The sequence below is a fragment of the Apium graveolens genome, chromosome 3, assembly GCF_009905375.1.
Source record: "Apium graveolens cultivar Ventura chromosome 3, ASM990537v1, whole genome shotgun sequence".
In the NCBI taxonomy this organism is placed as follows: domain Eukaryota; kingdom Viridiplantae; phylum Streptophyta; class Magnoliopsida; order Apiales; family Apiaceae; genus Apium; species Apium graveolens.
Genome location: NC_133649.1, coordinates 296,105,980 through 296,119,020, shown reverse-complemented (window position 1 = coordinate 296,119,020; position 13,041 = coordinate 296,105,980). Strand labels below are relative to the sequence as shown.

The 13,041-nt window shown below is 37.2% G+C and overlaps 3 protein-coding genes across 3 annotated transcripts; 2 read left to right on the top strand and 1 right to left on the bottom strand.

Moving 5' to 3' along the window:
- The first annotated feature begins 2,256 nt into the window (after positions 1–2,256).
- LOC141713699 (zinc finger protein GIS-like) lies at positions 2,257–3,828 on the top strand. The gene has a single exon (XM_074517230.1). It carries the CDS (start codon positions 2,685–2,687, stop codon positions 3,426–3,428), a length of 744 nt encoding a protein of 247 aa, XP_074373331.1. The 5' UTR covers positions 2,257–2,684; the 3' UTR covers positions 3,429–3,828.
- A 4,915-nt stretch (positions 3,829–8,743) lies between these two features.
- LOC141713697 (dirigent protein 1-like) lies at positions 8,744–9,497 on the top strand. The gene has a single exon (XM_074517229.1). The coding sequence runs from the start codon at positions 8,769–8,771 to the stop codon at positions 9,330–9,332; it is 564 nt and encodes a 187-aa protein (XP_074373330.1). The 5' UTR covers positions 8,744–8,768; the 3' UTR covers positions 9,333–9,497.
- Positions 9,498–11,292: 1,795 nt separating this feature from the next.
- LOC141711177 (putative CCR4-associated factor 1 homolog 11) lies at positions 11,293–12,248 on the bottom strand. The gene has a single exon (XM_074513604.1). The coding sequence runs from the start codon at positions 12,208–12,210 to the stop codon at positions 11,374–11,376; it is 837 nt and encodes a 278-aa protein (XP_074369705.1). The 5' UTR covers positions 12,211–12,248; the 3' UTR covers positions 11,293–11,373.
- Between the last annotated feature and the right edge of the window lie 793 nt (positions 12,249–13,041).

Here is a 13,041-nt window from a genome sequence, read left to right as displayed (position 1 = left end):
TGTTGACGCATCAATCTTGGTGGCCTGATTGGTTTCAACCAGCTTGGGGACCAAACATTTTGACATCTATAGTTTACAACTGTTTCATGTCCACAAGTCACAAGTGGAGCTTAGTTATAATCTATCATCATTATACGACGTGGGATTATTGTCTGCAATAATCTTCAAACTTTATGATCTGTTTGGTGTCAGAGGAGGGGGCGCTGGGGGAGCGCGTGGTGAGCCATCGCACAGGGCCTCAAAATATTTTGTTTGTGAGAGTATGCAGAGAAATTCATTTTATTAGCGAGAAAATAATCAATAATATGATGACAACTCAGTATTCGGGAACGATTTTGAAGAATTTTGGTAACTCTAGCACCAGTGCTAGAGTTGAAACCCATCATAACTAAAAATATGAATGGTCCCCTCAAAATCTAGCTAGCTTTCCTTCATCTACTTGAACCACTTTGATTTTAATGGCAAGGGGACTCCAATCAATGAAGGGTTGTTGTTAGAGTTCTCTGATGTGGATTTTAAAGCAATGTCGGGTACAAACCCAGCGGGGACCATATTATACATGTTCATGTGTGTGTGCAGAATTCTAAATTTGAGTATATATTTTAAATAAGTTGAATAAAAACAAGAAAAATAGAAAGAAAAGGCAGTGGCCTGAAATGGTGCACAGATGAAGATAGTAAAAGGGATAACTAAGGAAGAAAGACAGAGAGGGACTTGTCAGTGTATAATGGTGAAGAAAAGGAAGAACTATATATGAAGAAGATTTGATAGGAATAATTTGCTATAAAGGTGAAGCATGCACATATTTGTACTGTAAATGCAGACATATTACAAATGAACAAAATTATGTGTTTGTGTATCATTAAATTACCATTTTAGATGGATACTCTTTGCAGAGCTACCAGAAGCTCCAAAACACATGCAACCCATAATATACCCAAAAGAAGACAAATCTCTCTCTCTCTCTCTCTACCTCCCTCCCCCCCCCCCCTCTCTCCCCACCTCTCTCTCTCTCTCTCCCCCCACCTCTCTCTCTCTCTCTCTCCCTCCCTCTCTCTCTCTCTCTCTCTCTCTCCCTCTCCCTCCTCTCTCTCTCTCCCAAAGTAGAAAAGGAATAACTTTAGAGTTTAACCGACAGTAAAAAGTATACTTGGATTGAGGAATCCGAGAAAGCAAAGCAGTGGTGCAGTACTGATGAAGAAATCTGAGGCCTTTCCAGAAAGTGTTTGACATTAAGCTCTCTTTTTCACATCATGTTGAATAAAAATAAACAAACTCAACTCAGTAACTTGAGGATTATTTTATTTTAATTTTTTTTAAACGCATAAAATGCACATTACTAGCTAGTTACTTGCAAGGATTCAAGTGAAGTAAATGTAAGTTGCAGAAATTATTGGTTTTACCATTTTCCTGTGCTTTTGTGCAATTGTAGTACAATGAGTTAGGGAGGAAGAGGTGGCCATATGTCCTTTTTGTAGGATTTAGAGAGGGGGGGAGAGGATGATTATGTGTTCCCAATTCACTTAAACTTGATCATGATAACAAAGGAGAGGACCACACTGCACAAGGGAAGTCTGCAACATGACCTTGTTAAAAATGTAAAAATTACGAATTAACCAGCTAGCTAACTTATACAAATGAGTATCTGTTATCAGAAATTCTCGGGGTAAGCGAGGATCGAACCTAGGACCTCAGACGACGACAGAAGATAAACTCATTACCACTTGAGCTATCCAACCGTGTCAGGCAGCTAGCTATTTGCAAAGGCAGAAATGCCACAATTAATTACCTGCTCCCTGCTATAAAACCTTCCTATATATAATACTGCATTTTATATGCAGTGGCGGAACCAGGGAGGGACTGCGGAGATTGAAGCCCATGTTGTGTATAAAATTTGTTCATGTCTCTGCTGATCTTCAAAACTTAAAATATTTCTGAATTTTTTTTACCCCGAGATCTAAAAAATCCTGGTTCCGCCTCTGCTAGCTCTATTTACGTTTACTAATATAGGAATGTTACTATATATGTTAGTTTCAATGAATTATATATTAAAACAAAGTACCTTCTTGCAGAAAGTTGGTATTGATAAAAGGATAATAACTTTTGCTTACAAGCAACTGATACAAAGGACATTTGTATATAAAAGAAAGGATTATAGTGCAGTAAGTAAATCAAGCTCTTAATCCCAACTTAATTAAACTATTCTTAGGCCGTACGATGCCATATATAGTAGTACATTCACGTTAAACAAAAAGGCATTTCTGTTCATTGAAGCTATGAAACATCCTCTTCAAAAACTCTCGGGACTTTGAAGCACATGGTCTTATGCTACCTGAACTTCTAGTTTTATATAGTTCTCGTTCTTCGGTGAGTGATTCTTGGATCATACCTTATCGTTGTGATACGTGTGAAACAGGGTTTTTGGTGTGAATGTACGGGAGTCCCATCTTTACATGAACCGCGCTATAGTATACTGCAACAATTGTATACCCTGGATCGCCTTTTTACATGCATCAATTTTTACTATAGTGTATTCCATAAGTAAAACACTGTTAGCTTTGTTAGCCCCACCAGTTTCTCATCCCAAATTGTACAACTCACGACTCTTTCTCATTCTCCTAGTCATTTCTTCCTCATAATTTCTCACCAGTCATCTTCCTCCCCTTCCGACACTTATTTCTGTCATGGACAAGGAGACTCATGACTTCATGAATGTAGATTCTTTCTCAGAATTGCCATTTCTTCGGCCATCTCCACCGGTAAAGGAAAAGGGCATTCGCCTATTTGGCAAGCAATTTAGTAGCGGTGATATTCACAACGTCGCCCCTTCCAAATCAGAATCATCAGAGAAAAACGCTCGAGGGGAGTTCAGTGGTACTACTAGCAAAGAAACTGAAAACGAAGAGAGTAACAGAAAATTCGAGTGTCATTATTGCTGTAGAAACTTCCCTACTTCACAAGCCTTAGGAGGTCATCAAAACGCGCACAAACGAGAGCGTCAACTAGCCAAGAGAGCGCACCTACAGTCCTCTGTGGTTCATGGAGGATATCCCGAGGCACACGTTTATGGGATCGTGAACTACAACCGCTTTGTCTCAGCTCCATCACCAGCAACCATGCCTTATCATTCTTCTTCTCCGTGGAGTTCTAGCAATGTCGATGGTGTTAACAGCAGGTTCTATGGAGGCCATGGCTTTTACAATTCTCAACGACAGCAACCGATTACCGGGAGTCCCCTAGCTTTGTGGCGAGTTCCATCAGCCCACAGCTCGTCTGGTTATAGTTATGAACGCGCCATGAATCCACCTCCATTGTTTGCAAACAATGCATCATCAAATACTGGAAGCTCAAGTCTGCAGAATCAATACCTTTACGAATCTAAAGCAAGTCATGTGAAGGACAATGTGAGTTTAGATCTACATCTATAGCGTTCAACTTCTTCAACAATTGAATAAATTCATCTTTTATAATCAGGATATCTTTCTTATTTAAATTTACCCTACTCAGGAGCAAAGATTTGAACTGATACATAAATATAGTTGCTAACAATCTTCAACATCCATGGATATGTAAATCGAATACTTAACGTGCAGAAACGATTAGTACGTAATTAGTGTTGATGTTAATTTATCAATGTTGTTGATTATGAACAACTTTGTTTCTTCTTCTGAAATTTCAATTTGTATACGGTTTAATTTTTTAATTTTGGGAGCTGATACGTGCACACCCTGATTTATAGGTGTACACCCAATTATGACCAAATTATCGTCATTGAACATGAAAGTAAACTTGAGTTAAATATGAATTGGTCTCAATATCAACAAAGGTGTGCACCTGTAAACCTAGGATGTGCACATGTCAATCCATTAATTTTATACTACTAGCAAGATACATGAGCATTGCACTTTAGGTCGTGCAAATACTTCAGTTTGCTTATAATTAAGAACTTCTCTCGAGCACAATTGGGCAGCTCAAGTGGTCAGTTCCTGATTTCGACCCTCGCTCACCACGAAAATTTATTAGAACGAATACTCATTTGTAAAGCTATAAGTCATATTCGTCAAAAAAAATGTACTTTTGTACTATTAATTGAAAGTTTAGGCAGAAATGTGATTTAATTACTGCATTTGTGTGCGCACGTCGTACTTTTGATTGAAGTTTAAGTAGAAACCGAGGTTAATTACTGGAAAGTGATGCCCTAATTTTACAAGTGAAGTGATCTATGACTATTTGAGTGGACATGGAAGGAACAACAGTACCTGTATAAAAAGGAGAATATAACAAGGTTAAGAAACGGTAGTTGAGCTTGCCGTACAAACTACATACACTGATCAAGTTGTGTACTTTCTCAAAGTTTCAATTCATTTTTACCCCCATGTATCGAAATTGATGCAATGTATCTACTTACAACTCAGAGGTTAAACACTGTATCCATTTTTCAGTTTCATAAAATTGGAGTTTCACATTTGACACCGCAATACTTTTAGACTATGGATTGGGGGAGGTGCTCGCAATTTGTGAGGGAGTCGACTTTTTATCCGTTGAATGTCCGCGGTCCGGAAAAATTAAATTTTACGGATTGCGGGCGTTATCCGGAGTTGGGATCTAAAAAAAATTAATATTTACCAAGTGAAATTGGTCCGCGGAGATTAACTTTCACGGACCGCAGACATTGTCCGGGGCTGAAACCTAAAATAAATTTCTATTTATTAAGTGAAATTGGACCCCCACATTAACATTAATTCCCAATTGCAGACAATGTCCACGGTCCATGACAAGAGGGTAAAAAGGTAATTTTTCCGAACCTCAGACAATATAACTATTTTTTTTAATTACAGCCGTTGGATAAACTCATTCAACGGATAAAAAACGTTTGTTGTATAAGAGGTACCGGGCAAACAATTGTCGGGGACCGTCCCCTTTAAACTATATATTGATTGATATTATATTATGAAAATTTCTAACCGTACATATAAAGATGAGTCTCCGGTACATAAATATTAATTACTTTGTCATACCATGCGATATGAAATACTGTAACAATCGTTTGCCTTTACCTGGTCCCACACGTATTTCCTACACATTCGGGATCAACCCCACTTCCAGTCAAGTGGATGAAATTTCACCCTATCACTTATTACTGCTTGTTAGTGTAAGAAAACGTGGGAACTTATAGTCTAGCCTCGCATGATTTTCTTTATAATCGAACACACTCACATATTCACCTTGTATTATCTTCTAGAAAAAATGACAAAAATAGCAGATTTTTGAAAAAAATTAACAAAAATAGTCATTCTGAAAAAAGTGGCCAATTTTGACCGATTGAATACTCCACTGTCACTTGGGTATCCCAATTTGTATAAGATACTCCACTGGTAGTTGGGTATTTCATATATGGGATACTCCACTGCCAGTTGGGTATCTTGTATAAAGTGAATACTCCACTGACAGTAGGGTATCGAATCGGCTAAAGTTGACCAACTTTTCAGAAATGAGTTATTTTGTCAATTTTGTGTAAAAATAGACTAAATTTGTCCTTCACCCTATCTTCTATCATAAAAGACAGATTATGTTTAGAGCAGCAACTTTCCTATAGGATCTTCCGAACTGATTAAACTTGATTATGTTTAGTTTGGGTTTTGTAAGACATAAACTAGAGACAATGAGACCTCTCAAGTGAATGAAAACTGGGACCACAAAATGTATGATATAGCGAAGTTGCAGGGGCAGCATATATAGGTTGATTGAGATGGAACAAACATCATAACCTGATACATGTATGCATGATAGATACACTGATGTTTAAAGTCAGAAAACCACAACGTTATGATGAAAGGAGTTTACATTGAGGAGGGAGACAGTGAACAAGTGTAAACAGAGATGTTCTTTTGGACCACTACTTGAATACAGACCACTTGTCTCCCTGTTGATCAAATTCAATCCTATGCGGGGCGGGGATACGGAAATTGGGTAAATCTAAGAATACGGGGATTCGGCAAATATTAACATATTAAAAATGAGTATTGTTAGGTTCCCTAAATATCTTCCCCAAAATTTTTACCAAATGACATGGCTGACACATGACTTATTTTAATTCGTGAACACATATTAATGCACGCGAGGTCCCATTTTATTATTAGGAAGGTTACCAACTATTCATGTGACACATCAGATTTGGAGAAATTTTTGGTGTAAAAATTTGGGGTCTCTAGCATTTTCCATTAAATTATATTAAATAGTCAACTAAATAAGTTTGCTATCCTTAATAACACAACTAATGCATTTTAACATCTTTAATCAATAAGTATTTTAGTATCTAAAGACTATAGTCCTTTCTCTCGCTTGTGGATGAGAGAAAAAATTCCAAGAATCCCCAAAAACCCCGCACTTCCAAGAATTACATACACAGTGCAGCTGGTATGAAGAATTCTACTTCCTAGTATAGATGTATGAAATAATATATATTAGTGCCCAACTACTGATCGAGGTCATGAATTCGACTGTCAGCTCCTAGAGTCAAGATTTATTGCAGTTTTAAAACTGTAATGAAAGTTGAAAATGGTACACATATTATCAGTCAATGTAATACAGGCTTATCATCAGCTGATGCCTGTGAAGTAACACCGGAGAAGAAGAAAAAGAACTTCATTTAACCTAATTGTGTTTTGGCACTTGTTTAACCTTTGATCTATGAACACCAGTTGTGATGAACACCAGAGAATTCAATGCACATCAGAACACCAAGATTTAATGAAGCCCAATCAGCTCAGGAGCGCCACATTCTGTACATATGTCGTTGCCAGGAATTTCTCTAAGGATCGTAGACACTGTTTCTGCTTGATCCAAATCCCAATCAGCTAGTGCGCTTCCATAATGCGATCCAGAGAGGTATTTTATACTCATTACCCCCAGGATTCAGCTGTAGAAGATGAATTGAACCCGTGTTAGTAGAGACGTGCAAGTTGAATACTAATCTGATTGGCATGATGTGGAACAGGACATTTAAAAAGATTTGAAGAGTTGGACCTGTCGTAGCTGCGAGTTCGAAAGGAAGCAATCAACCCCAGGAGTAATTAGTAAAAGCCCATTATCTCAATAAATAGATTTCACGCTGTCTTGTAAAATTTGTTCACTGGTCTGATGAGGACCATGGTTGTTATGGTGTCTGCCATGAGACGCCAAATTCACCATGCGGTGCACAAAAAACTCTAAGGCGTCCAGCTCGCCTCAGATCGTGCACTACAGCTTTCTCCACAGACACCATAGTTGAGAAGAGAAAATGACCGATTCATTGAGGTGATGTTGCAGTTTAAGGGGTTACAGATAAAAAAGGCCTAAAGCATTCTCTCATTCAGCACCGTGAAGAAGATGCTTCATCTTCGAGTATGTTATCTTCTACTCCTCCGCCCTCATCTTATGCTTCAACACATAAGTCGCATCTTCCATCTCCCCCTTTCCACACAACGCTTTGATCACTATACTATCATATCCATTTTACCATATTCAACCAACCGATTCATAAGATGACTACAACTAAAAATGCTAGCCATACAACCGGGCCTCTTTGTTCTAAAAATAGTATCAATCTCCTCACCAAACCTCCCAGGACTAACATACACCTTAACCAATACATCAAGCACTTGAATCAACAACAAATCTTGCTCCTCATCCTTAAACTCCTGCGACAACTCATTAAACAACTCAGAAACCTCAAAACAAAAACAACCATCATCCGACAACTCAACAACCTCTGACAAAACAGTAGTACTTAACATTCTAACCATACCCTTACAACACAATATCTTAACCATAGCCAACAAAGTACAATAATTACAGCAAATGTAAAGTAACTTTTAAAGTATCTAAATTAAAAAGATCATTAGCTAAAGCAGCAACACATTTTACATTAGCATTTTAAAGGGTGTCATCAGAGCTCAAATGGACAACATCAGAAACGTATTTAAAATGCATAAATGGATTGATTTTGTTGCAATTTAGATAAGAAACTAACCTTAACACGTCCAATCACCACCAAGAACCAATCAGTTTTGCAAAAGAAGTGCAAGTTACATGCTCTCGAATTTTTAAAACGGAAGAAAGTAAGTGATACGAAAGTAAAGTTTTTTATTATATTTTTGGAGTAAAATTTTTGAAGTGAAAATGTGTCAAATTTGAGTTCAGTATTATTTACTTTCGTTCTTTTAAAAAACTTGGAAGCACGTCATAGGCCTCGTTTGTTTTGTCAACTTTTATAATTACACGGGAACTTGAACTTCCCCGTAACCAAGTTACAACTACAAGTTCCAAGGTAATTAAAGTAAACGTGTTTGGTTTCTTGATATGTAACTAGAGGTTACGTAAGTAACTAATATTTTTATATTAAATAGTTATGAAAACCATGAAACTTGAAGTTCGTTTGTCCATTTTTAAAATACAACAAACCAAACACTGTAACTCATTTTAAATCCAAGGAACTTTAAGTTACGTAGTCTAGTTACATCGAAACAAACGAGAACCTAGAAAATAAAGGATTTTACTTAGATTACACTTACTTTTCTTTTTTTTTAAAACTCGGGAGTAAGGGTCAGAGAAGAGTTTACTTGCCCGAGTCTACGACACTTATAGAGCTAAATTACACAAACAGCACTCTGAACTCTGAAGCAACTGGTTACTTAGAAGAAACCAACCTGTAACTTTACGACTCAACACTCTCCAGTCTCCACCTCTATAAATTAAATAGTTCCCTTTCTTATTTTCTACAACTCGCAATGTCTAACATTTTCCTTCTCATAGCCTTCACAAGTTTCATATTTGCACTCCTCCTCACCAGACAATCCCAAGATTTCTCCAGAAAAATTATCCGAAATTCCCTCGGTCTCCACGACAAAAAACAAAGCCACCTGCACTTCTACTTCCACGACATAGTCAGTGGTCGTAACCCCACAGCCGTTCGGGTAGCTTCAGCGGCCATAACTAACACTTCATCGACGTATTTTGGAGCCATTGTGATGATGGATGATCCATTAACTGAAGGACCAGAACCGAGTTCTAAACAAGTGGGAAGGGCTCAGGGAATTTACGCGTCTGCATCGTTAAGTGAACTGGCATTCTTGATGGTTTTAAATTATGCATTTACGGAAGGTGAGTATAACGGGAGCACGTTAAGTATTTTAGGCCGCAATCCTCCATTAGCTGCTATGAGAGAAATGCCGGTGCTTGGAGGGACTGGAGTTTTTCGGTTTGCACGTGGATATGCTCAGGCACAGACTCATAGTATCGACTACAATACTGGGGATGCTGTTGTGGAATATAATGTTTATGTTCATCATTGATGACTGCTACTTGGTTATGCTAAAAGTTTGACTTCATTGTGTATATTGCTTTTCATGGCTTGTTTTCCTGAACCAATTTCCTGTAAATATTAGTACTATTTATTTCAATAATATATCATGTCCATCCCCTGAAATTTTCTACAATGCATAAGTTGCTTACTGGTTCCCGTTCCAGCAAGAAGCCTAACAATAATATAAGATCCTGGAAAGGGCCTTTCTCTAACACTTAACATGGTACCAGAGGTTGGCTGAGGACTCAGGTTCCACAACACGTATTTCTTCAACACCTGCGACGCAAGAAGCATAAGTCCAGGTGGTGGACATAGGATTTACACAAGCTGGACTCAGACATAGCATATTAATAGGTTGAAGATCAAACATTACGAGTACAGCAAGGACTAAGATTACAAAGGTAAGATCTTGAGCAGACACTTCACTTTTCATGGTGACCTAGATTCAGCAATGGAAGTGCTGCAAGCATGAGAGTGCAAACAGGGGAGGTGAAAAATTATGTATATGACTAATAATGACACACCTCAACAGACCATCAACAAAGACTGAATGAAAAAAATCACAAGAAGTAATATAAAACCTGAAATACAATTGTGTTAGAAAATTAGGATTTTAGAGCTTAATTTAATTATGTTCTTGATGTTAATCCTAAAATCTAATGATTGGAAATTGTTCAATGATATTTGAACTTAAATTTTCATGTATGGTTTTAAGAATTTTCTTAATGAAATCCATATGAAATGAGAGATGAAAGTAGCTTGGAAAAGCTTGGAAAATTTGAGAATGTTTGTCCCACATTGAAATAAATAAAGGGGGTTGTGTGCTTTATATGGTATTACCCACATGAGTAGTATACAACTACTAAGGTGTGTGATGGTCCATTGTGTTGTTGTGTGCTTCACGCGCGCTCCGCCCCGCCCCGCACCGGACCGGATCGGGTCGAAGGGCGATTTGGGCGAATGTCTCGGCGTCTCGCGTACGCGAGGTGACCTGGGCGAGGATTTTATTTATTTGAGAATTATTTTAATTCGAATTTATTTATCGGTGATTGGATTATGGGGCTGGGTTCTGAAATAGGCTAAGTAGTCTAAATATGTTGAACCTGCAAATAATCTGATCTGTAACAAGTTCTGATATAAGAATCAGAACTTAAGAACTGATGAATAAAATCAGAACTTAACAAGTTCTGATATCAGAATCAGAACTTAAGTACTGATGAGTCGAATCAGAACTTAAGTACTGATGAGTCAAATCAGAATTTAACTTAAGTTCTGATAATAATGTGGGTGTTAATGTGAAAAGCTGTTACAAATAATTTAAATTCAAAAGCTGTTCAGTTTTGATTTTTTCATTTATGAATTCAAAATCTGATCAGTTTTGATTTTTTCATTAATGGAGCAGTTTAATTCAGACATTAAGTGTGTGGACAGTTTCATTTTTCCTCTCCTATAAATAGAGGCTAAACTGAATGAATACTATACACTACATTCTTATCTCTTCTCTTCAACCTCTCTGTATTTCTCTCCCATAAGTCCTGAAGTGCTGATTTTTTTCGGCGACTGAGGTGCTGGTCGAAGTGGAGGTTTTGTTGCTGCTGTTAACATAAACTCCGAGCTGTTTTATCCTGGTGGAGATATTGCGCACATCCCAAACGCAGCAGGTAGGGGGCAATAATCTCTTCAAGAGCAGCTAGGACTTCGAGCAAGGCCTGGTGACTCAGCTGTAATCATTTTCTTGGCGTTTTGTATCTGTAAACCTTTATTTCAGTCACTGTTGAAAGCTATGGTTTTGGGTACATCTTTCTTTCTCTCTACGTTATTTCAGTTACTGATTTTGTTTACCTGCATGTTTTGTTTTGTTAACTGTGGTCTTGGCCTAAACTTGTTAAATTCTTTATACACTTGCCTCTATGTTGCTTTACTTGTTAGTGAGTTTCTCAACAAATTGTTCATAAGCAAATTGAAAAGGGGCTAATCATACATACATTATCTTTTTTGCTAACTGATGTACATTCTATTTTGTATGTACCTCAGACTCTAACTGGCCTATTTACTTCTACATTCAAACCATATAGCATATTGCAAGAGCTCACTGCAATCGGATAGGGACGAACACGACACCATTGGATCACCTTAACGAAGAGCTGCATAGTGAGCAAACTATCAGAACCAGCCTGATGAGGTTTCCCAGCCACGCGAACCAAGTTAAAACGCGAAGCCAACGACTCCAAACCACCACGTAAACGAAAAGTCTCCATCATCGCCTTCACATCGTAAGTTGAATACCCAAAGTAGCGCCTCCACAAATTTATGAACGTTCCCAAATCCTCAGGCAACCTAGAGTTTGTCAAGGCTTTAATCAAGTACCCGAAATCATATCCGCCATGAAACGTAACCCAAGTACAACCCGGTCCAAAACAATGCTTAAACAGCCACGCAAAATCTACTGAACGAACGCCATGCTGCTTATTAGCAGAAAAATCAATACCGTGCTGCTTAAGCAAGGCAATCGAACTAACATTCTGCAAATCCTTCTCCACGTCAAATTCTCGAAAATTAAACTGCCACACGAAACAAACTCCTACGCAACCAAGATCAGGAAGATTACCAAACTTATCGAACAGGGTCAAACCAAGCTGAATCAACTTGGAAGCATCAACATTGGCCTTCATTAAAGAGTACGTTTCCTCGGGCTTAAGATCATAAAACTTGCGATTTTCGATATCGGGAACAACGCAGCCTGGAAACTCAGTATCTAGGGAGACACACGGATGTGATTGCAGTGCACTTCGAATATAGAAGAACTCCTCTACGAGATTTTTTCTCCAGACCTCGCGAATAACTACTTTCTTTTTTGCACCCTCCATGCTAATAACAAGGGGTTTATAGTTTGTATAATCTATGATTTTTTTAAGAGAGAATAGAAGAGTTGAATTTTTATGATGTGTTATATGCGAGTATATATAGGGAGAGAGTGCTCGTCGAATTCGACACGTATTGGGATTCTTAAGTTGATCGGTTTGGTTTTACTTTCCGATTCTATTTCGAAAAGGGATTGGTTTCTATTTCCGATTCCATTTCGGAAAGGGATATCATGTCGAATCTGGATAATTAAACGTTAAAAATGTTAGTTTTGTCTCTTTTAATTGCTAAAAAAATTAATAAACTCGAGTACTGAGTTAAGGAAATAACTAGATTAATTCCTTTTATAATTTTAACTTTTTATGTTTATCATTTTAACTTTTTATGTTTATAAAATATTATATATTAATGAGCACCACTGAGAATAACCAAAAATTTGTATTAAAAATGACATTTTTATAAAGATTTTGACCCATATTTTTGAAATTTGACCAGTGGGTCGACCCATTTTCACAAATCAAGTAATTCCTACACAAATATATGCAAAGATACATGGACTATCTATTTCTTAAATGGTATTTATAATTATTAAAAAATCACTTTTCAATATTAAAAAGATCAAATATATTATTAAAATATATTTGTTTTTATACTCAATCAATTACAGATCCACAAATCATGTCACAAATCATGTCTTCAGTAATTCAAATTCAAAAATCATTACTACTTTCCTTGATAATCATTATCTTCCTCTTCTTTCTTTGTTACAGGCCATATACATGAATATGAATAATTGTATACATCATCATCTGCTATCGAATTTGTATTACCGATTT

Bases quoted from the DNA above. Each gene is read 5' to 3' on its own strand.
- LOC141713699 (XM_074517230.1), top strand. From the start codon at position 2,685: ATGGACAAGGAGACTCATGACTTCATGAATGTAGATTCTTTCTCAGAA.
- LOC141713697 (XM_074517229.1), top strand. From the start codon at position 8,769: ATGTCTAACATTTTCCTTCTCATAGCCTTCACAAGTTTCATATTTGCA.
- LOC141711177 (XM_074513604.1), bottom strand. From the start codon at position 12,210: ATGGAGGGTGCAAAAAAGAAAGTAGTTATTCGCGAGGTCTGGAGAAAA.